The sequence below is a fragment of the Tursiops truncatus genome, chromosome 14, assembly GCF_011762595.2.
Source record: "Tursiops truncatus isolate mTurTru1 chromosome 14, mTurTru1.mat.Y, whole genome shotgun sequence".
Classification (NCBI taxonomy): Eukaryota; Metazoa; Chordata; class Mammalia; order Artiodactyla; family Delphinidae; genus Tursiops; species Tursiops truncatus.
Window position 1 is genome coordinate 6,055,646 of NC_047047.1, and position 23,006 is coordinate 6,078,651.

General features: G+C 51.3%; 1 protein-coding gene across 6 annotated transcripts in view; it reads left to right on the forward strand.

The window, feature by feature from the left end:
- Positions 1-2,286: 2,286 nt before the first annotated feature.
- The window catches only part of CHST10 (carbohydrate sulfotransferase 10), a 36,747-nt gene continuing 16,027 nt past the window's right edge, over positions 2,287-23,006 (forward strand). For 3 of the 6 annotated variants that reach the window (XR_002175578.3, XR_012325576.1, XM_019931202.3), the window contains exons 1-5: positions 2,287-2,504; positions 4,410-4,479; positions 14,556-14,687; positions 21,048-21,139; positions 22,693-22,927. Coding sequence is in view for 4 of the 6 variants with exons in the window: in XM_019931202.3 (XP_019786761.1) it covers positions 14,588-14,687; positions 21,048-21,139; positions 22,693-22,927 (427 nt within the window). In the remaining 2 variants the exon portion in view is untranslated. Of the gene's footprint in view, positions 2,505-4,409; positions 4,480-14,553; positions 14,688-18,724; positions 18,860-21,047; positions 21,140-21,698; positions 21,838-22,692; positions 22,928-23,006 lie in introns of those variants that run through there. The other 3 variants (XM_033838093.2, XM_033838094.2, XM_033838095.2) reach the window with 3 other exon arrangements.

The window sequence follows — 23,006 nt, forward strand, 5'->3', positions numbered from 1 at the left end:
TCCTAGGAATTTGTCCACTTGTCCAGGTTATCTAATTTGTTGGCATACAATTGTTCATAGTATTCATTTATAATCCTTTTTATTTTTGTAAGTTTGTAAGTAATATCCCCCTTTTAATTCTAATAATTTGACTCCTCTCTTTTTTTCTTGGTCAATCTAGAAAAAGATGTATCAATTTTGTTGATTTTTTCAAAGAGGCTATTTTTTGTTTTGTTATTTTCTCTTTTGCTTTTCTATTTTTTCTTTCATTTATTACCACGCTAATCTTTATTATTTACTTCTTTTATTCTTGCTTTAAGTTTAGTTTGCTATTCTTTTTCTAGTTTCTTAAGGTGAAAGCCAATAATAAATAAATTAATTAAAAAACTAAATAAATAAAAATAAAAATGTTAAAAAAAAGATAAACTTCTGTTTATCAAAGGGGATAGCAGCGGAGGCATAAATTAGGAATTTGGGATTAACAAACTACTATATATAAAATAGATAAACAACAAGAACCTACTGTATAGCACAGGGAACTATATTCAGTATCTTATAATAATCTATAATGGGAAAGAATCTGAAAAAGAATATATATATTCAGGTATACATATATAACTGAATCACTTTGCTGTACAACTGAAACTAACACAAACTGGTAAATTAACTATACTTCAATTTTTAAAATGTTTAAAAAAATAGTGAAGACAACTAATGTTCTCGTGTTATTGCGAAAGTGGTTTTGATATTGCAGATCCCCTAAAAGGATCTTGGAGATTTTCAGGGGTCCACAGATCACGTTTTGAGAACTGCTATTTTAGAAACTATTCTGCTGTTATAAAGACTGAATGAAAAGTTCATTTATAGAAACAAAGAGAACTAGAATAATTCGGAAAAACCCCAACAAAAATGTTCAGCTACCTTAGTCACCAATGTGTAAGCCTCTTGAAAGAACTGTATCTTTTAATATTTGAACAGCATATTAGGAATGCAATAAATAATAAATAATAATGAAAGTAGTTTATGTTTACTGTGATTTTAACTACTGGGGGAGAACTGTGCTATGTACTTCAAATGCATTATCTCCTCTATTCTTTAGTATCAAACTCTGGGGTAAATACTATATAATATCCCTATTTTATAGATGACGAAATGGGAGCACAGAGAGACAAAAGAACTTGACATGGTCACGAGCCTTCTGGGGTGGAATAAAGATTTGAACCAACAAGGTCTAATTCCCAGAGCTTGGACTCTTATTTAAACTCTGCATATTATTCAGTGTCACTTCTAAGTTCCAAATTTACTTGTTGTGCTCCTCTCATGTACGTGTGTCCATTCAAACCCTCAAGGAGAAAGCAAATGTCTCTTGTCAACCATAGTGCCCCCAAGAAAGGGCTTAATAAATATCTGAATGTGTGATCAAAAGACCGAGTAAACCGCCCTTAAACTGCCTTGCCATCTTTAAGTCATGGTGGTCAGTAACCACGTTGAAAGTGAAATTCTGAAATGTTGAGCCCCACCGGTATTACACTTAAGTCATAAAGAGGAAACCAACAGGGTAGACCAAAGAAGAAAAAAAAAAAGCTGGTTTCTTGAAAGCTTGACAAAAATTATATGTGTTCAAGTGCATACGTGTGTGTACACACGTATCTATATTACCGTGTTTGCTAAGTAGATATATATTTAGGTAGTTAACAAACATGTAGGTTAGATCAAGACAAAACTAGTTGACGTTTTCTAGGGCAATAAAATCCCCATCACCGTTGGGACTGACTCCACCCACTCTACCTTGACAAGGGGGTTACATCTGTCAGCCAAGGGTGGGTCTGCGGAAAGCGCCCTGTTGAAAGCTGTTTTTACCAGGTAGGCTGATTAGGAATGCTGGGAGGTGCCCCAAACTCAAGCAATTTTGCCTTTTTCCAAGCTTGGATTTTTCTATTTTTCATTTTTCCAAGTTTGGGATTTTTTTTCGTTCTCAAACACCCAACCTGTTTCCTGGATGGAGACCTAGTGGGATTAGGTTTGGCCACAAGTCTCTCTGTCACTTCCCGGGATATAATTTGGGGGGTGTTTTTTTGGGGGGGTGTGGGTGGAAGGGAGGCTCAAGGACCGGGTGATCGGGTTCCTGGGGTCCTTTGGCTCCGCCCCCTCCCACCTCCCCTCGGTCCTGGCGGCACGCACACGCGGGGGGTGGGGCGGGGACGCGCACAGCCGCGCAGGGGCGCGCACGGCGCGGACGGGCGCTAGGGCCGCGTGGGGCGGCGGCGGCCTCGCCCCCCGAGAGGGCGTCGCGCGCTCGCTTTCCTTCTTCCGGCGCCGCCGCCGCCGCCGCTGTCGCCGCCGCCGCCACATCCCGGGCCGGGCGGGCGGCGGCGCCGAGGCCTCCGGGCGGGCGGGCCTCCAGCGCTCCCCGGACGCCGGGACCCCGCGCGCCTTGCCCCCAGGCCCGCGAGGCCCGAGCCGAGCTTCGCCCCTGGGGCCGCGGAAGGGCCCGAGGGCCGCGACAGGCTCCGGCTCCACAGAGGGTGAGCTCGGGGAAGGGCGGGGGGCGGGGGGATGAGCGTCGTATACTCCCGGACCCCGACTCCCACAACACGCCGGGTGGACGGGAAAACGGGGGGAAAACCGGCTTCTGTTTGCTAGCGATATCCCAGTGTGGTTTGGCGACTTGAGGGCCTCCCTAGTTCGTGGGGTTAAAGAGGAGAACCTTCATCACGTTAATTATGCAATGAGGCGGCGTCCTTGCTGGGGATGCTGTGATCGTGGCATCATTGATACTCGGTGATCCATAGTTTACTTCTTTCATCCTTGCCTGAGAATTTGCATTTGTAATTGGAGGCGGAAAGAGGAAGAAAATGTTCCACTTGGGTGCAGGGAGCAGGCAGACAGAGGAAGAGAGAGGCCAGGGAAGAAGGGCCATGTGCAGCTTCCCTAAGTGCACAATTAGGCACGTCTCTGGCGGGTGGGAGGGGAAAGGATGGTTGGAAATGCGTGTGTCCTGCCAGGTAGGCTCCCGGGTGCCCTCAGCTCAGATTTGGACAGAAGAGAGGCCTGTCAGAAGTTGGAGGTGGAGGCATAAATTTCTGCACTTCTGGCTGGGAAGATGAACCAGATCTTCCAAAAGCTGCCTTGTTATTTTCCACGTCTGCAAAAGGCAGGAAAGGGCCGGGCACTGAGTGCAAAGCAGCGCAGTCAGGTTCTGGTTAGCTGAGAGGCAGGACTGTTATAAAGGGTTTTTTTTTGTCTCAGACACTCCAAGTCTGGGGCCTTGGACCATAAAGAGTTGGTTATTGGTCAGTTTTCACTGCCAGAGTGAGAAATGTCTCAGGTATTGTTAAAACCAGGCAGAGCTCCCTTTAGCTCCAGGCTTATTCATTCTTTTCATTGACTGGGTTAAGAGGAAGAGACACGAGGAGGGAAATGGTCTTCTCTCTTTTTTCCCATTATAATTAGGGCAAAGTCCATCTTGGGTCCAAATGGGAATTTCAAGATGGAAAGAAAAATCTTTCCATCTTTGCTTTTGACCCTCAAGGATAGAGTCTCCAAGAAATACCTAAGAGAAAAATTCTCTCCTTCCCTGGAATGGAAACTGGAGTTCTTGCAAAACTGAACAAAGAAAGGGAAGAATTAGTTACTATCCTGGGCAACTTGCAGTTATATTCAGATCATTTTTCAAATGCTTGAGGTTATGCAGTAGAATAGAAACGGGGGAGAGAGGTGAATGCAGGACCTGAGAGATCATAGAAGCCAAGAGAGTGTTTTGTCCTGATACAGGTCTGGAAGAATCTGCATCTTAATCTTTCCGTCTTTGTAACATAAAATTGCTTTTCCTTTTAATATTGAGTTCATAAGAGTAAAGGGAAGCATAGCTAGACTGCTCCAAGCATCCCAGACAGCTCGGGCTCTATTGTGTTTTAAATCAGTTGGATGTTTATTTTGCCAGGTAGCTCTATTAAATCTGTAATCTCTCTAATTCCATGAGTTTGGCTTGTTTCCATTTATTCATTCACGATATGACGTTTGGCTAGAATTTACCAGGGTGTTATAGCTTGAAGAAATACAAAACCCCGTGAACATCTTGCATTGAAAGATTTGATCATCTTATACAGGAATCCTTTACGCAATATCAAACATATAAAACAGGTATAATAGGATCTGATTATTTTTGCTCCAAAAAATATTTCATTTTTTCATACTAAGTGACAGGGAAGAATGTTTTAAACAGCTAGCTCTTTTGGTACGTTTAGAATATTTATTCATCTGCCAGGCCATCCAAAGATAACCCCCCTCTGTAAGAGACCTGGCGTGGGAAATATACTTGAAAAATCAAAGTGGTTAACTGTTTACTAAGTATAAAGCAAGTTGTGTTCAGTAAGTTGATCTCATAACCTTTAATGGTGCTTATTTGTTTTTTTAATCGTCCCGTACAGAGACAGGAGGAGCCAGGAACCTCCAAGGCAAAGCAGATACTGCAAGGAGATGTGGACCAGGCCTAAGAAGGTATGGAAGGGAGATTCTGGACACCTCACTAGTTATCTGAGATCCACGTCACATAGCATTCTCCTTTCTTGCTCATATGGAGATTTCTGGAAGCTTAAACTCGTAAATAGGAGTATGTACACGGATTCTTAGAAATGTTTTCTTAACCATGATCATAATAGGAGCACCCGCTTAGGCAGGGGGTTAGGTGAGCTGGGTACCTGCCAAGTGCAGTGCCTGGCTTGCAGCGACCCCCGAAGACGTGTTTGCTGTTCGTCATCATCGCTCCTGAGAATCTGTCTTCACCTCCAGTTCATTCTCCAGCTGGCTAGAGTGAGGAGTAGGTTTCCATTCTGGTCCCTAAAGGATGAGCAGTCAGTCGTTCTGAGGTGGTAAATTGTAATGACGATGGCCAGGTAGACAAAGGAAATTTCTGAACTTAGACTGAGAGAAACCCTTACTATGAATTTAAAGCTCACAGTGATTGTAATAAGACTTTATATACATATATATATATATATTTATTTATTTATTTATTTATTATTATTATTTCTTTGTGTGGTACGCGGGCCTCTCACTGCTGTGGCCTCTCCCGTTGCAGAGCACAGGCTCCGGAAGCGCAGGCTCAGCGGCCATGGCTCACGGGCCCAGCCGCTCCGTGGCACGTGGGATCTTCCCGGACCCGGGCACAAACCCGTGTCCCCTGCATCGGCAGGCGGACTCTCAACCACTGAGCCACCAGGGAAGCCCTAGACTTTATATATTTTATAAATTCATACGCAGCATTTTATTTTCTTAAGTGGTGATTTAATAATTTTGTTGATTAGGGAACACATTTTAGTTCAAAATCGAAAGGGCTGGTGGTGGAGGGTCCCTGCTGCTCCAGCCTCAGCTGTCTCTTGTTTCCCTTCTCCCTGTCTGTCCTCCTGGGGTTACCGGGTCCTTGTGCATGACCAGATTCTTTTCGTGAAGTTTCCTTTGCTGTCTGGATAGGTTTTGAATGAATGTTTTAAAAACTGAACGCTGGGCAGGTGATCCTTTCCCCGGGGTACATGGGTGATGGGGGGTGGGGGTCCAGGAGTTTCCAACTCAGTAAAGGGCCCTTGACAAGGCTGTTCATCTGGGCCACTCCCCCGCCGTCCTGCTCACTCTGCACAGGAGATGCCAGCCTCCTTGCTGCTTTGGGGATTCTGGGACCCAGACCAAGCTCTTTGCCAGGTGCTGCGTGATGAGTCCCCTCCCTCTGTTTGAACATCTTCTCAACATCATCTCCACCGAGGTGCCCCTTCCTCCCTTACCCTTCTGTGTTATTAACTGTGTCACTTAGCGCCTGCCTGGTGTGATCCTAGGCGTTAATGGCTCTACCTGTTTATGGCCTGTCTGCCTCTATTAGAAACAAGCACCATGAGAGCAGAGCGGGTAGGTTGCTGTATCCCCAGAGCCAGGAACAGCTCCTGGCTCAGAATAAGCCCTTGGTAAATATGGCTGAATGGATGAATAACATTTGGGGAAAAGCTGTTTTTTGGTTTTTTAAATCTCCTCTCCTTTCTCTGTCTAGTTGTCTGTCCCTCTGTCTCCTTCGCATTCAAGGAGTTGAATGGAAGTTAACTCCTCGGTTACCATCCCTGATATCCGCAGGGCCCCTTGTTTTGTTTACTTGTGGATGCCTTTTTAATTCCCTTTCCTCAGTCTCATTTCCTCTCGTCCACCCACATAAGAAATCACTGGAAAGGTCATCCTCTTCTTTCTCTGTGTTTTTGTAGAACGTGTATTTTTGGTTTCAGTGCCTGCGTTTTTAATTTACGTAAATGGCACTGTGTCATATATCTCATTCTATTTTTGCTGTATTTCCTTTGCACCACGGTTGTGAGATTTATCTGTGTGCTTGTGTGCACGTCTAGGCCAATTGCTTTCAAAAATGTTTTAACTCTGTTTGGAACAGTTAAATGGGCTTATTTACCACAGGAGGAGTGAATGTGCATAGTAAAAGTAGAACTAGGAGAGGGCTTCCCTGCTGGCGCAGTGGTTGGGGGTCCGCCTGCCGATGCGGGGGACGTGGGTTCGTGCCCCGGTCTGGGAAGATCCCACATGCCGCGGAGCGGCTGGGCCCGTGAGCCATGGCCGCTGAGCCTGTGCGTCCGGAGCCATGGCCGCTGAGCCTGTGCGTCCGGAGCCTGTGCTCCGCAGCGGGAGAGGCCACAACAGTGAGAGGCCCTTGTACTGCAAAAAAAAAAAAAAAAAAAAAAATAGAACTAGGAGAAAAACAAGTGAAACTAGGCAGGTGGGAGTCAAACTCTTCTGCACAAATTCAGAAGGATTGTGCTTTTGGGTAACAACTCGAACACGGGGGAGAAGCCACTGGCAGCTGAGCAAAATGGATGCTTTCAAAAAGCATCATTTTGAAAGTGCAAGGGAGGCCGAATTTGCACCAAAAGTTGATAGTGGTACCAGAGTCACTGTTGTCATTACAAACATGTCAGATGTGTGCTGTCTTCCTTACGGTTTAGAGAGAGAGAAGCAGCTTAGGATTTCGTGCATGGTTAGTGGTCTTCCTGCATACCTGACCCTGCTTTCCCCATATGTCCGTCAGTTCTTTAACCACCGCTTCTGCCTTGTGAGTTTTCAAAGAGCCAACCTTCTGGCTTGGTTTCAGAGCCTGACATCTTGAGAGGTGCAAATCCCACGTAATGATCAGGAGTAGGGAAGCTCTGCAAACGGCCAGGGTGCGCGCTCAGGTTCATCCCTGTTAGCTGCAAGAGGCACGTTGGGAGTTGTCTTGGCTCCTTGAACAAGGGAGAGTTAATTACAGAAAATGTCAGGCTCTTTAAAGGCTGTTTGTCACCTGGCTGCAGGGAGAGCAGTGGCCCTTCCAGAGCCAAGGAGGGAGGACCGTGGGTGTCAGGCCCCAGACTCTCTGCAGACGGAAACAATGAGCCTCAAGGCTGTTGCCCGTGGACAGGAGGCAGACCCGTGGGGAATTCGTGTGCTCAAGGAAACACTGCAGATGGCAGATGGCGGGCAGGCCGGGAGGAGCTGGGGCTACATGAATTTGGAATGACTTTCTTTTTGTTGAAAAAAAAATGGGGCAAATCTTCCTGAGTTTTCCAAGGTCAGCCCAAAATTCTACAGGGGCTGGTTACCTATAGATGGGAGGGCTGGAAAGGAGAGTAAATGGGAACAGTGATGGAGGTCTTTATTCTAATCAGGTCTCTTTAAGCTGTTTATTCGGAGCACAGGTAATTCAGATCCTCAGTTGACAGTCTCAGTTGACAGACACCCTTTTGCTACGGTTTTCCTTCTCATACTGTAAAGAGGTGGTGGGAAGACAGCTGTTACGCTAAAAGGCCTGGAATCTGCATTTTAATGAGTTCCCCAGGGGGCAGCGGGGGCAGTAGAAGCTGAGGAGGCCTGGGGGCTGGACCAGCAAGCAGCTCAGCCTGGCCGCTCACTGGCATCCTGAGCAGAGCTTTTCAGACTCGCCCAGATTCAGCCTCACAGGTTTGCCTAGATCCTCCTCCACAGGTTTGTTGCATTGTCTCTGCTCAGGTGTTCTTGGGGCCCAGGGTGTTGCTGTAGTTTTCAGAAGCTCCCCAGGTGGGTCCAGTACACAGCCCGGACTGGGAGCCACTGCCCTAAACGTAAGGTCGGACACCTTAGCAGATGATCGCAGAGCAGAAACGCTGCCTGGCCAAGTGGACACACCCCTCCGTAGGATTCGTCAAAGCCTAGCCCCTCAGGTCCTGTGGCTCTTACTGGTTCATTGGCGGGTTTTCAGAGATCGAGAGGGTGATGTGATGGGGAGCATTTAGGAGCACCACCTGCGGCCTGTGGAAGTGACCCCGGGGCTGGGGCATGGCTGAGCGGATCGCTGTGCTTGGCTGCCAGAGAAATAGTTCCAAGATGTAAGTCAGGTCACTGTACCCCATCCCCTCTCACCCACAAGGCGACCGCTCCCCAGGGCCCAGCCTTGTCTGACCACGTCTGCCAGGGCGCCTCTCTGGCCGAGCTCGGGAAGCTCGTGCCTGCGCCTGGGCCTCCGTTTGTGCTGCTCTGCAGCCCGGTGCCTGGGTCTCCGCCCCGCACCCTGTAGGTCTCTGTGCCGCCCCTGCCCTCCATCTGCCAGGTCGCGGCCCTTGTGCTTTCCTCTCACGGCACCGCGTCCTCTGCCTCATCTCACGTCTTAGGTAGAGTCTTTGGCGGCTGCCGGTCCCCCCAGCAGCCTGCCAGCTCCACAGGACGAGGAGCGTGTGTGTGTTGGGGGGTGCTTTGGGGCTCGGTGCTGTGTCCCTGCGCCTGTTTTGTGGGATGAATGAGGACACCTTTTCGTGATGAGCTTGGTAATTGATCGTTTCTCGGTTAGTGTGTCCTTCAGAATGTATGCAGGTGCACGTCTCCTCGCGCACGCGCGTGTGTGTGTGTGTGTGAATGTATGCAGGTGCACGTCTCCTCGCGTGTGTGTGAATGTATGCAGGTGCACGTCTCCTCGTGTGTGTGTGTGTGTGAATGTATGCAGGTGCACGTCTCGTGTGTGTGTGTGTGTGTGTGAATGTATGCAGGTGCACGTCTCCTCGCGTGTGTGTGAATGTATGCAGGTGCACGTCTCCTCGCGCACGCGCGTGTGTGTGTGTGTGTGAATGTATGCAGGTGCACATCTCGTGTGTGTGTGTGTGTGTGTGAGAATATGCAGGTGCACATCTCCTCGCGTGTGTGTGAATGTATGCAGGTGCATGTCTCCTCGTGTGTGTGTGTGTGTGTGTGTGTGTGTGTGTGTGTGTGTGTGTCGGATGTCATAAGTGTAGAGATAGTGGCCCTGAGGGGTGGGGCATGTGGCGGGGGCCCGGGCTTCAGTCTCATTTGTTCTGGTCAGCATGGGACTTGGAGAGCAAGTCCTGGTTCGTCTAAATTTTTTTTTTTTTTTTTTTTTCCGTACGCGGGCCTCTCACTGTTGTGGCCTCTCCCGTTGCGGAGCACAGGCTCTGGACGCGCAGGCTCAGCAGCCATGGCTCACGGGCCCAGCCGCTCCGCGGCATGTGGGATCCTCCCGGACCGGGGCACGAACCCGTGTCCCCCGCATCGGCAGGCGGACTCTCAACCACTGCGCCACCAGGGAAGCCCTCGTCTAAATTTTTAACCAGCTTCTACCTTGACAGCTTCTTCACTTGAGTCTGTGTGTGATTTGTGAATTTTCTCATTATAGACCACGAGAAAAAAAAAGTTAAGTGCTTAAAAACGGTCCATCTCTCCACCCGGCTGTACCACCGCATGTGCCCCCTGGAAAACATAATAAGTAATGCAGTGTTTCCTCGCAGCCCGGGGGCAGCTCGCCTCCCCTCCCCCCAGTCCGCCCTGCCTTCATCTGGACTGGGAGGACCAGCCTCCCAAACCTTGCTGCGTCTATGAGAGGAGCCGTATTTGACGTAGTGAAAGTGTCATCACCCAGATGGAGGGTATCTGGGGAGGGAGGGGAGCGGGGCCAGGCAGGGGCTCCAGCTCATCTGTAACCCTTTATTTCCTTTAAAAGACTCAAGTACGTACAGCAGAACTATTAGAACTGAGCATCTGAAAACAAGTATTTGTTATATTATTCTATGTTTCAAATATTAAATCATTTTAAAACCTGAATTAAAAACTAACTAGTGAAGACAGAGATGTATTTCGTAAACACTCAGATACATATTGCCTGTCCATGCACCACATTCTTTCCTGGCTGGAAAAGTATTTACCATCCTTTGCCCCATTTTACAAAGTGGTAAGGAAACTGCTGTTGGTGGTGGTCAGGTAGGAAAAAAATTAAACAGCAGAAATAAAAACACCCGGGTCCGCACATGTAGGTGGTATTTTCTGTATTTTATTGGTTTTTATTATAAAATGGATATATGCTTTTTGCAATAATGTGTTTAAAATACAGAATTGCACGAAGTAAAAAATGACTCCACTCATCCTCAAGATTTTATTCTGTGCATCACACACGTGTATGTGTGTTTGCGTGTATATATAATCACATACGTTCACATGTATATATATAATTCTTTTTAACTAATAGGATCATAATTCGATTCTGCAACTTGCCCTTTTTTGTTTACTGATGTATCTTGATACTTTGGAGCTATGTAATTGGCTTACCACCTTTCAGCGTTGTTTTATTTAAATTTTAGAAAAAATTTTTTTTGGACTGCAGCATTCTTTCTTTATCCCCTGGTCAGTAGGTTGTAGACATAGAACAGTAGTTGTATGTCTATTCAAAGGCATGTGAGTGCGTGACTTATAAAATAGAATTTTATTTTCAAGTAATAGTGAGGTCCTAGTAGCTTTGGGTTGTTTTCTAGTCTCAGTTATCGCATGTTAAATATATAAGCACTCACGTGGAGACTGGAAAAGTATTTTGAGGTTTAACGGGGGCCTCATACTTTAGAGAGTTTGGACCTTGGGGTGGAGGGTTGAGCCAGGTGTCTTCTAAAGCACCTGCCAGCTCTCCTAAGTCTTCCCGGTCGTTTCTTGGTTGATGTCGTCATCCAGCAATAGCGAAGGTCATCTTGCGGTGCGCTGGGCACTGTGCTGGCCGGGGTGCTCCAGCACGAGCTCACATGCCACCAGGGGAAGCAGAAGATTCAGGCTGTGGTGGGTGCCGGGAAGGAAGTGAAACTAGGTGAGGATGGAGGGCAAATCAGGGTGGCCAGCAGGGAGGGCTGAGCCTGCCTTGTGCTGTGCAGCAGGGGGAGCAGGCCCTGCCTGGCGTTTACAGGGGCCCAGTGGTTGGTTGGTTGGTTGGTTGGCTGGTTGGTTGGTTTAGCTGCACCGCACGGCTTGCGGGATCTTAGTTCCTCGACCAGGGATTGAACCCGGACCCCGGCAGTGAAAGCGCCGAGTCCTAACCACTGGATCGCCAGGGGATTCCCTCCGGGGCCCAGTGGCTGGGAGAGCGCTTCACCCACTCCCCACCCCCTGCTACCCGAGCGCAGGCCCCTGCAGTGACCACCACAGGCTGTGTGGCCTGGGCAGGGACCGCAGCAGGGCACCGGGGTCACTGGCAGGCCTGGGTCTGGCCTGCATGCTAAGTGCTGGCCGTACGCTCTGCTTCCCGAGAGATGTTGGCGGGGGCTGGGCTTATGCACGCGGAGCTTCCCAAATCTGCAGCCGCATCACAGTCCCCACGCGCCCTGGGCGCCGTCTCTGCCCGGCCCAGGCGGGCCGTGAAGGGGGTGAGAGGCGGGTGGGTGCCGTGCAGACGCCCCCTCCCCTGATCCCGATGCCGTGGCCGGGCTTGGAAGGGGAGAGGGCTCTCTGGATGTCTTAGTGCAGTAGGAGTTTAGCAGAAGTCACTTTAGAAGTGGAACTTTCTGGAAATAAAATTGCCGCCTGGAAGAAGCAGCAGCGGGCTGAATCATTGTACGTTGCAGCCGAGGCGCTCTGTCAGCCTCTGTCTCACAGGGCCTCCCAGCGCACGGGTGGGTATGCAGGCGGCTGTTCTGTCCTAATCTAGTAGGGGGCCCAGAGAGCTATTCTGTGACTAACCCCCAGACACCAACACGGAGAAGAAGGGACCAAATCCTGCCCCTGCCCCACCCCCGCTTCTGGGTGAAAGTAGCTGTTGCTTCTGACTTTACATGAAAACCCAGGGTTAGGAAGGCAGGCGGAGCTTCACGACAGTGCAGGTCTCACTTTCCAAGCAGCCCAGAGGTAGAGATCCTGCCTCTGAGCCGCCTGGCTTCCCGGAGGGCAGATGGTGGGAGCTGCATTTTCATGTCAGGCTGTTTATTCTTTGTCTTCCTACCTTTATCTGGAGGTGAACCAGCTTGGCGGGTGGACGCGAATTAGATCCCTTCAGGTGACCAGCTCGCATTGGAAAGATCGGATCCTTAAATCACAAAACCTCCCAAGTGCAGTGCCCAGCACCGGCCTGATGCCTGGGTGGCGCCCAGGGGCAGGAAGCCCGGAGGTCGGCGGGTTGAGCCGGGGCAAAGCTGAGTGCCAGTGCCCGGGGCTCTTCTGTGCCCTGCCCTGCAGGGTGAGGTGTCTGTGTAAGGGGGGCAGACCCCAGTGACTCCCCTGTGTCTGTGCTCACTCTGCCACGGCACAGTGTGAACCACAAGCCCTGGGCCACTCGGCACCAGGGCCTCTTCCTTAGCCTCAATCTTCCCGAGAACTGGTGCACAGACACAGATGCCTCTGGGCAGGTTGTGGACCACCTGCCTGGAGCTCATCCGCTTTCTCTTTACCCACTCTCCAGCCCACACTGGTCCCTCCACCCCTCTGTTAGAAAAGGCCTGAAGCCGGGCTTCTTCAGTGACTGGTGGGGACGGACCCCGCCAAGTATCCCCGTCTCGGAGGGCCCAGCTCAGCAGACTCAGCCCTGAGGGACCCTGTGCCCTCTGGGCCATCTGTGCCTCCCTTGTCTCTAGAAGAGAAAAGCTAGTAGCCTGGGCTGAGGGTCTGGCCTTTCTTTTCTTCTCCTCTTGGGCAGTTCACACTGTTAGGTTAATTTCTAGGTATGTGTCAGTCAAATAGGAAAGTCACCAAGGGTGCCGAGGGACCGACCGATTTCTGTTTATAGAGGGTCTGCTCCAGGCCAGGTGGTCCTTTTGGTGCAGTCTCTCATTTAATCCTCGTGACCATCCTGGAGGGAGGAGGGCCTTGTCTCAGGGACTGAAAGCCACAGCTTAGGGAGGGTAAGTGACTTGGTGAGTCCCAGAGCTAGCGAGCGGTGGGGCACTCCAGGGCTCTGCTTTGTGCCACGTGGCCCCAGGCGAGGCGTGGCAGAAGGGGACAGGGAGACAGGCCAGCTGCTTCAGGCAGTTAGAGCGGGAGCGGTGTCCCCCTCATTGGGTAGTGTTGCCAGATAGAATGCAGGACACCCAGGCAAATTGGGAATTCAGAGAAACAGCAAATAGCTTTTTAAAGCATAAATGTGTCCCACGCAGTACTGGGGACATAGTTATACTAAGTACTAAAAAATGATTTGCTTACCTGAAATTCGAACTTCACGGGGCACCCCGTGTTTTCATGTGTTTAATGTGGCAGCCCTACCAGGGGACCCCGGGAAACATGGTGCGCCTGCTGCCTGGAGACCTGAGAATGCAGGTGCAGGTGTGGGCTGGACTGCGGGGGGAGAACCCCTTGCGGGAGGGAATCCAGGTCGCAGTGAGGGCCTCAGAGGCAAGGATCTGTCGTTGAGGCAGGAGGAAGGCCGACGCCCGGGCCCTCGTGAGCCCTGTCCACCAGGTGCACTCAGGCTCCGTCAGCGCACGTGCAACAGACCAGCTCCCTGCTGCCCGGGGGTGATGGACGGCGCGACAGCCGGCAGACACCACCCCAGCCCAGCACGGTCTCTCTCCAAGTGGCTTGGTTTGCCTTCAGGAAGCCCCGTGTTAAAGGTGACACGAAGCACTTTTTTGTCTCGCTTGCAAAGAATCGAGTGCGACTTCCGGTTCTTCTGTGTCCCCTGCAGCGGAGTGTAACCGTGTGACCCGCTGAGGACCCAGGTGCCCCACGTCACTCCAGGGCAGCGATAGCCTGAGAAACGCCCACCCCCGAGGTTCCGCACAGGCTCTGGCGGGCAAGTGGGCGGAGCCGGGACGCTCCGGGGTTCGTTTCTCGGGTTTCAGAGATTCTCTGCAGCTCAGTGGGTGTGGCCGCAGCTTGTCAGCGAGTCGGGATTTTAAACCCAGCCTGCTTGGAATCGCCTCAGGGTGGCGTCTGCCCTCTGAGGATTACCCAAAGGTCCGGCCCGCGGCAGGCCCCCTTCTGCCCCGGCTTCCAGGCCCTGGCAGGTGCCAGATGCCAGGGACACAGTAGCCTGGGCCAGAAAGAGTCAACAGGCACATCTGCAGAAGTGAAGTCTTATCACATGTTCCAAGACCAAACAGAAATGGCTCCTTTCCGGTAAAGTGTTTTAAATTTTACTTAATTATCAACTTGATAAGTTGCTATTAATTAAAAATGTGATGTTAAGTTAAGTAATAAGTCAAAACACCCTTGTTATCAGTAGAAAATTTTTCAGGAATGTTTGTATTGAGGCTATTACCTGAAATGGCCTGTTCTTTTATTACCTTCTGTTTGATTGATTGACTTGTAAGCAGCATTTTGCTTGTGTTTTCCAGGAGGAAGCACTGAATGACTGACATTTGACAACATGCACCACCAGTGGCTTCTGTTGGCCACATGCTTTTGGGTGATTTTCATGTTCATGGTGGCCAGCAAGTTCATCACACTGACCTTTAAGGACCCTGATGGTAGGTACACCTCCTCAGGGAATGGATTTTGGCAAATTCAGACCTTGCTGTGGTACTGTTCCTGGGTACCTGCTTGGATGAGTGACTCTGACCCAGAAGGGCCTTGGAGGTCATGGCGTCCAAATCCTTGATGTTGCAGAGGTTCGGGAGAGGAGGTGGACGGGGATGAAGGGGTCTTTCCCCTCGCAGTCTGTGGGTTTGGGGACCAGCCCTGCTTGGTGTCGTTGAGAGATGCTGCGTATGTGCTCGGTGATGCTGCCTGCTGGTGGCCATGTGTTTGAAGGTCACCTTCAGTGCCCCGGAAGGTGGTCTAAATATATGTGTGTTGGGTTGTGCTCGAGGATTTTTTTTAACTCCCCTTGACCTGATGTAGGCGTTCAGATGAGGACATATTAAGAGCACGCAACCCAGCCTCAGAAGAGCTGCGTCTAGTTCGTGCCCATGCCCTTTGCTTACCGGGGCCTTAGTATTTTTTCTGTGGAATGGGCATGCTCCCTGCTCTGACAGCTCCAAGCCCGACCTGGGCACCGTGAGGCCCTATGAGTGACCTGTGAGGTGCTGGGCACGAGTGAGGAGCTGTGGGGACGGTCATCTTGAGCCCTGAGGCCACTCCTTCAGGGGCAGCATGAGGCAGGGCGCACGGGACATGCTGAAAAGGCTCGTGAGCAGCCTTAGAGTGTCCTGGCGCCGCCATCCTGATAGGGAGGAAGCGCACAGCATCTTTATCCCGCACGAGGCTTGGCATGTCCGCCTGCAGGCCGTGGCCCTTGAGGAAGGGAAGTAGAAAAGGATCACACCAGTCTTTTGCTGATTTACGCCCGCGGGTGCACACCCCGTGCCGTTTGTGTGGCCAGCAGGCTCCGGGCCCTGCTTATCCTGGAGAGCCCCCGGGGGTGTCCCCGGCTAGGCTGAGGCCGCCCAATGCCCCACACCCCCTGCTTCCATCCTCCCTGTAGAGGGGCAAGGTAGGAAGGCAGATCTGCAGGCAGAAGAGGGAGGTGCTGAAATAATCCCCCAGGGTGGTTCTCAGCTCCGCAGTTTCAGGTCAGTAACGTTATCGGGGCCCAACTGGCTGTCATCTCAATCCTACCCTCATCCTCCAGGAGCCCGAGAGGCTTTCACAGCCCAGGGAAGGTGGAGTCACAGCTGCAGGCATCTGGGGTGGCCAAGAGCATCACGGGGTATCACGGCTAATCACGGTCACACTGGGAACCAGGGCCACTGTCAGGACAGCACAGACCAAGTCTGGGAAGGTGGTTGGAATCTGAGCTGCAGATCTCAGCCCAGCCACTTGCTGCGGGGCTGCTCCCCCCAACAGTTAACGTCACCGATAGTGGAGACCCCTTGTTAAGAGTTAGAGCAGTGGTTCTGGTCCCCAGGGCACTTTAAAATCGCATGGGGACTGTGTATACCTCCTGCTGCCCAGGCCCAGCAGAGACCAGGGGGCAGAATCTCTAGGCGGGGGGCCCAGGTGAGGACCGCCAGTGGGAACGTGGCTGGGAAACTGCACAAGAAACAAAGCTGCAGAGAACATGAAATGGTGTCACTGAGTCTACACATTTCACTTGTGATTCCTTTAGTGTCACCTCCTGGTAAGGGAGGCACTTGAAAGGCGAGCCATGAGGTTGAATTGTTTGTGGTTTATTTTATTTAAAAATGAGGAGTGTATGTAATATATTTTATATTCCACCCAAAATAATTAAATAAGACGTGTGTCTCTGAGTTTGAATATGATCCAGCAGCAAGGCCTCTGAAGAGCACCTCGCATCTCAGGGGCATCTGATAAACAAGGTGTCGCTGCTGTGATGGGGCAGGTTTTATGCTGAGTGTTTTCAGAAAAGTGTGGAAGCTTGAGAAGTTTCGGGGAAGGGGAGCAGAAAGTGAATGGGTGGAAGGTGACCCTACAGAGAAGGCTGAGAGGCCTTAGGATGTTAAAACTGCAGAGAAGGTCTGCTGCTGCCCTAGGGGCGCTCACCAGGGTCTCACCAGTGGCTCCAGCCCCATGAGGCGCACGGTGGTCCTCGTGCCCTTGGGTGTCCCGCGTAGTTGCTGGGGTTCCGTGCATGGGAGCCTGGTGGCGGGCTGCTCCTGGAGGGAACGTGAGAGCCAGAGCTCACCAGCCAGCTCCCCTTTCCCCCTCGGGCAGCACGGAGGAGCCGGTCTTCAGTGGGGATGCAGCCCCGTGTCATGCTGTGGACTGAGAGTCCTAACCCCTAAACACGAACCCCAAACCCTAAACCCTAACCCTAACCCTAACCCTTTGTTGCTGGGCTCAAACATAACCCAACCTTTCTCGACCACACAGATCTTATCTAACTGTCCCCAAGTCCCTGGCTGCGATCCTGAAGGCGGGTGTCTGCTGGCTGGGTTCGGGTGCAGGGAGCGAGCCCACATGCATGGTGTCTTGCTGGCCTGGGTGACTGAGCAGGGAGCGGGCCCCCCAGAAGTTCAGGCCTCGGGCCCCCCCTGTCTTGAGAGGCAGCTCAGCCCCACCGTGGATCTCGGGCTCCTACAGGAAGCCGGGGAGGCTGGTAAATGTGTGGCCATGAGATTTCCTCGCGTGCTGGCGTTTATTTTACTCCCGTTCAGTGTTTTTGCTCTTGAACCAGAAGCCCACTGCGAACTGTCATCACAAAGAAGTAGCTAACACACAGTGGTGTCCCGTGTGGGGAAGTTCCATCCCTGTAAAGTGGGCGGCAGATCCATGGCCTCAGTGTTCGGGGAGCTGGGTGCCCTCAGTGTCTACGGGCAGCTCCTTCCAGCTCTGTCCCCTGGGAAGTGGGCTCTGTTCCAGCATCCAGTTCTCAGCTACCTGTTCTATTTTTTTTTTTTTTTTGCGGTACGCGGGCCTCTCACTGTCGTGGCCTCTCCCGTTGCGGAGCACAGGCTCCGCACGCGCAGGCCCAGTGGCCGTGGCTCACGGGCCCAGCCGCTCCGCGGCATGTGGGATCTTCCCGGACCGGGGCACAAACCCGTGTCCCCTGCATCGGCAGGCGGACCCCCAATCACTGCGCCACCAGGGAAGCCCTCACCTACGTGTTCTTAATGAGTTCCCTACCACCCAGTGGGTAGGAAGAGCACATTTGTCTTGAGCTGCTGTTTAAAGCCGTGTGTGTGTGCGTGTGTGTGTGAGTGTGTGAGTGTGTGTGAGTGGTGGTCTCTCTTTGGCTCAGCAGTGAAGCCACGGTGAATCCTTCTTTAACAGATTTCAGTGTCGTTTTGAACTAGACTTTGTCATAGGGAAATAAATCCCATTCAGTGGTGGGAGTTGGATGGCATGGTGTGTTGAGACTTGAACACAGAATTGACATCCGTGTGAATCTGGTGTGTATGCGTAGACACTGATATTCTTCCTAATCTTGTGCCTCAGCTCAGCTGCCAGCCCCTTAAGGTCGAAACCTGTGATGCGATGTCTGCACGCCCCCTGCCCAGCGTGTGATGCAGTGGTGACCCTGGGCAGCTGGACACACAGAGGTCAGGGAGCTGAGAGGATGCTAGCCTGTCTAGAAAAACAAAGCAGTACTGCACGTGGCAAATTTAAAGACATTTTGTAAAACAAATATAATGATGTCTCTAAGGAAAGCGAGCTCACGTTATGAAGACAGCCGATGGTACCTATTGATCAGGGTCCTTGGGCCTGAAGCTGGCGTCTCGCCCCTGGGGTTCAGGGTGGGGCAGGGATCTGCCCTTTGGTCACAGTGGCGACAGCAGCACCCGCTGAAAATACATGGTTGTCAGCAAAGCAGTGGGAAAGCAGAACCAACATAAGGTGTGCTGTCGGTTTTATTTGAATCTAGTTGGATTGGGTTCGAGGGGAGTTGGGGAGCAAATACCAGGATGTTCAAGGTAAAAAAAAAAACAGTTAAAAATTGGCGGACGAATAGCCGACATGTGTGGCTGGAAGGTGAGCTGTCCCACAGCTACCAGAGCCCGTTCTGGATGCTTCTGAGTGTGTGGAATAGGCGCTTTTCAAAAATACACTGTTAAGTCAGTTGTTTAGAATTCACGCTACATTGTCCATCTAATATGTCATTAAGGAAGCTTAGGTTTCTGGGAACCCGTGCGGCCGGTGGAAGTGCTGAGCATCGCTGTGCTGGGCAGAGATGTTGGCACATGAGGTGACCAGATGGGAGTGGAAGGTGCCATTTCCCTGAGCACGTTGGTGCTCGCAGGTGAGGCTGCGGAGGAGGAGGAGGTTGGACGCTGGCCTCGTGGCCCTCGGGGTGCATTCCGGAGCCTTGGGGCCAGGGGTGCTGCTGCCCTGTCTGTCTTCACGCGGTCCGTGGTGCCTCCTGTCCTCACGGCAGGTGCAGAGCAGCTCCTGTGCGCACCTGTGGTTAGGGCTGCATTTCAACTCAAACGCAGGGAAAAGGAGAAAAGATTTCCGTGGATTCATAGAGGTGTGTGGCCGAGATTTCTATTGGAGTCGGAGAGCTCAGAGGCATGAGAGGTGGGAGGTGGGATATTATTATTGACGGGGCTCTGGGAGGATGGGTTTCTCCCCTCTGCACCGGGAGGACGTCAGGGTGGGGCTCGTTCATGGCGGGGCTGGCTGGGGAGCGGGGGTCTTTAACAGCCAGACTGAAGGCGGGGAGGCTGCAGTAGAGCCTGCAAAGCGTAGGTAGTAATGACCCAAGAGGAGTTGGTTTTGATGTTTTTAACAAAGTGAAATATGCCTTTGCTTATGCTTTTTTATGCTAATTTCTGTGCTTTTCTTTGATAACTACTTTTTTATTCAAATTATGTTTCCAGGCTTTGCAAAACTTTGAAAGCAATGTTTCTTTGATTGTAGAGATCTGACAGTTACCTTCAAATTCTACCCGAAGGTTTTCCCCCAAATCAGTTTGTTGTAAGTGATTACTCTGGTGTAGCGTTCTGTAAGACTCCTCTAGTCTGATTTCAGTTCCCATAAATTTCAAAAATAGGGTGAGCACTAACTTGACGGCTGACTTGGCTTTTTTTTCCTAATTAAACTTTGAATTTTGAGATCGTTGTAGAGTCACGTGCAGTTGTACAAGAGAGTCCGATGTACCCTTTACTCTTTTGCCCCAGCGTAACACATTGCAAAACCACAGTGCAGAGTCACAAGAAGGGTGTTGGCAAGGATGCAGTCACGAGGCACAACGTCTCCACCACCACCAGGATCCCTCCGGTTGCCCTTCTGTAGCCACACCCACCACCCTTTCCCCACCCCCACCCCTGCCCCCTCCCCCCTTGACAACCACTAATCTGTTCTCCTCTCCACCATTTTGTCCTTTCAAGAATGTTTTATATGGTATATGACCTTTGGGGATTGGCCTTTTAAGTTCAACAGGGTCACCTGGAGATGCATCCAATTTACTGTGTGTATCAATAGTTTGTTCCTTTTTAGTGCTGAGTAGTATTCCATGGCATGGATGTACCAGTGTTTGATTAACCATTCACCTGTTGAAGGATAGCTGAGTTGTTTCAGTTTGGGGCTATTATAAATAAAACTGCTGTGAACATTCGTGTATAGGTTTTTGTGACATAATTTTTCATTTCTCTGGGATAAATGCCCAGGAATGCAATTGCTGGGTCATATTGTAGTTGAATGCTTAATTTTTGAAGAAACTGCTTCTTCTGGAGTTTCTGAGAGCTGCTGTACCATTTTATATTCCCACCAACCATGTGTTAGTGATTCCTTTTTCTGCCTCCTCACTAGCATTGGGAGTTTTTGGAGTCTGTTTCAGGCATTTTGATAGGTGTGCAGTGGTATCTCACTGTGGTCTTAATTTGCATTTGCCTGATGACTAATGACGTTGAACATCTTCTCATATGTTCCTTTTCCACCTCTAGATCCTCTTTGGTGAAATGTCTGTTCCTGTTTCGCTCATTTTCTAATGGGATTGTTTGCGTTTTTTTTTTTTTTTTTTACTGTTGAGATTTAAGAGCTCTTTACATATTCTAGATATGCCAGTCCTTGGTCAGACGTGTGGTTTGCAGATAGTTTCTCCCAGTCTGTAGCTTGTCTTTCCATCCTCATCATAGGGTCTTTGCCGAGCAAAGGTTTTAAATTTTGATGAGATTCAGTTTATCAGTTTTTCCAAGATTTACTCCTATGCTCTTTAAGAAGTTGTATAGTTTTTTGTTTCACATTTAAGTGCTAATCCCGAATAAAGGGTGAGGTTTAGGGAAAGGCTCCTTCTTTGTCTGGGGGCGTCCAGTTGCTCGGGTACCATTTGTTGAAAAGATGCTGCCCCACCGCATCGCTTTTGCGCCTTGTCAGCTATCACTTGGGTGTGTTTGTGTGGGTCTCTTCCTGGGGCCTCTGGGCTGTGGCACTGATTGGAGTGTCTGCCCCTCCATGGGAAGACGTTTTAACCTCTCTATGTCTCCTAGCCTACAGCGCCAAGCAGGAGTTTCTGTTCCTGACCGCCGCGCCCGACGCGGGGAGGTCACTGAGAGAGACGCACTTCCCTGAGGAGCTGAAGGTGGGCACAGCCAGGCCGCGGCACTGACCCCTCTACCCATTCTTCCTTGGCGTATCCCTCTCACCTGCTCACCCCTCTGGCCCCAGCGGGTCCCCCATCACGGGGAACAGCCTCCCCTCCCTCCCTGCCCTCATCAGCTGGTTTCCACTTACTGTCACGCTCAGCTTTAGAGTCGCTGCTTCTGCACCTTTCCGCCTGCTTTGAGTATCTGGCCGGGGGAGTCCCGGTCGGTGGGCCTTGTGCATCGTGGGTGCTCTGAAGTGTTGACTGTGTTGAGTTCCCGCCCAGCCGAGAATGAGCTTTGTGATGGGTGGATTGGAGATGTTGGGTGAGTCGGTAGGAAACCAGGGGAAAAGGTCTCTGCCCCCGAATCCTGGGAATCCTGGAACTTTGGAGTTACGGGGCAGCTAGTCCAGCCTCCGGGGGGTGTGGATGAGAGAACTGAGGCTAGGAAGAAAGCTAACCATCCAGGGTCACGGGGGTTAGCAGCAGGGCCCAGGGCCGCTGACCTCTCCCCGTGCTCACCTTCCTTGACACTCTGACTCCAATTTCTCCCCAGGCTCCTTTTGCACGTAAATTCCTAATCGTCCCCCAGCCAAGGTGAGGGGCGCACTCCTGAGACCCCCTTCTCCCCCTGCTGGCCCCTGTGCCGGGTCTGGATGGAAGGTTCAGGTTGCCCTCGTGCAGGAAGAAATGAGGTGAGGAGAGCCAGCTCTAAAGATGTTTATCAGCCCAGAATTAAACTCAGAGAAGGGACAGTCCTGCCCATGAGCTGCACGTGAGGTCAACAGAAAGCATCCAGCAAAGTCTGGACAGCACACCCCTGGGTTTCTGGCATCACAGCCTTCACCCCGCAGTTCACGCGGATCTTCTCACCTGGTCTCGTGACTCCTCAGAGCAGAACCAGTGCTGATGGGCTCCATCACCTGCTCACAGCAGCCAAACCACTGGTACCACTGACCTGACGGCCAGGCAGAGCCCCTCTCCTCACCTGAAGCCGCATGTCAGAGAAACGTAATGGTGTGCTCAGCCCTGAGGAGGTGGAATAATGGTGCCTGCCTTTTTAAAACCCACACTCAATGACCTAAGGTGTTTTCTTAAATTAATAAACCAGATACACCAATGTACCAGGTTATCTTCAAAACAGCCACCGCCTGTGTAGACAGCAGGTTCTTAGGTCCAGGCCACATACTTACACTCAGGTCACATGGAGGGAGAGCGAGGGGGCAGAAGCTGGCCTTCCCTCAGATCGCTGAACGGAGGATATCCTGCCGTTGCCACTATGCCATCAGCACAGCGACAGGCAGGCAGCCCACCCGCCCCCGCGGTTTGTCCAAGCTGAGCATGAGGGGACAGGGTCAGCCGTCTCTGGCTGCGCTGTGGTCCAGCGCATCCATGCAGCCTGAACCCCGGGCCGCGGCGCTGACTCACGCCCTCCGTCCTGCTGCTTCTGTGGCGACAGCCCCCAGGCTCCGGCCTCCGTGAGTTAATGCCCGGCATGCTCCGTTCTGCTAATGAAGCCCTTGTGCCCGTTTTGTCTCCGTTCCCTGCAGCTGACCGGGAATATGCTGGCGGGAGGGCGGCTCGTTCAACCCTTGGTCTATATGCAACGCCTGGAGCTCGTCAGAAACGTGTGCAGGGAGGACACCTTGAGGAACCTCTCACACACCGCCGTCTCCAAGTTTGTCCTCGACCGGATATTCGTCTGTGACAAGCACGAGATTCTCTTCTGCCAGACGCCCAAAGTGGGCAACACCCAGTGGAAGAAAGTGCTGATCGTGCTGAACGGTGCGTCCTCGCTGGACCTCAGGGTCTGCAGGGAGGGTGGCCGGGGCCAGGGCGGGGGAGTGGGGGAGGGCGGCTGAGA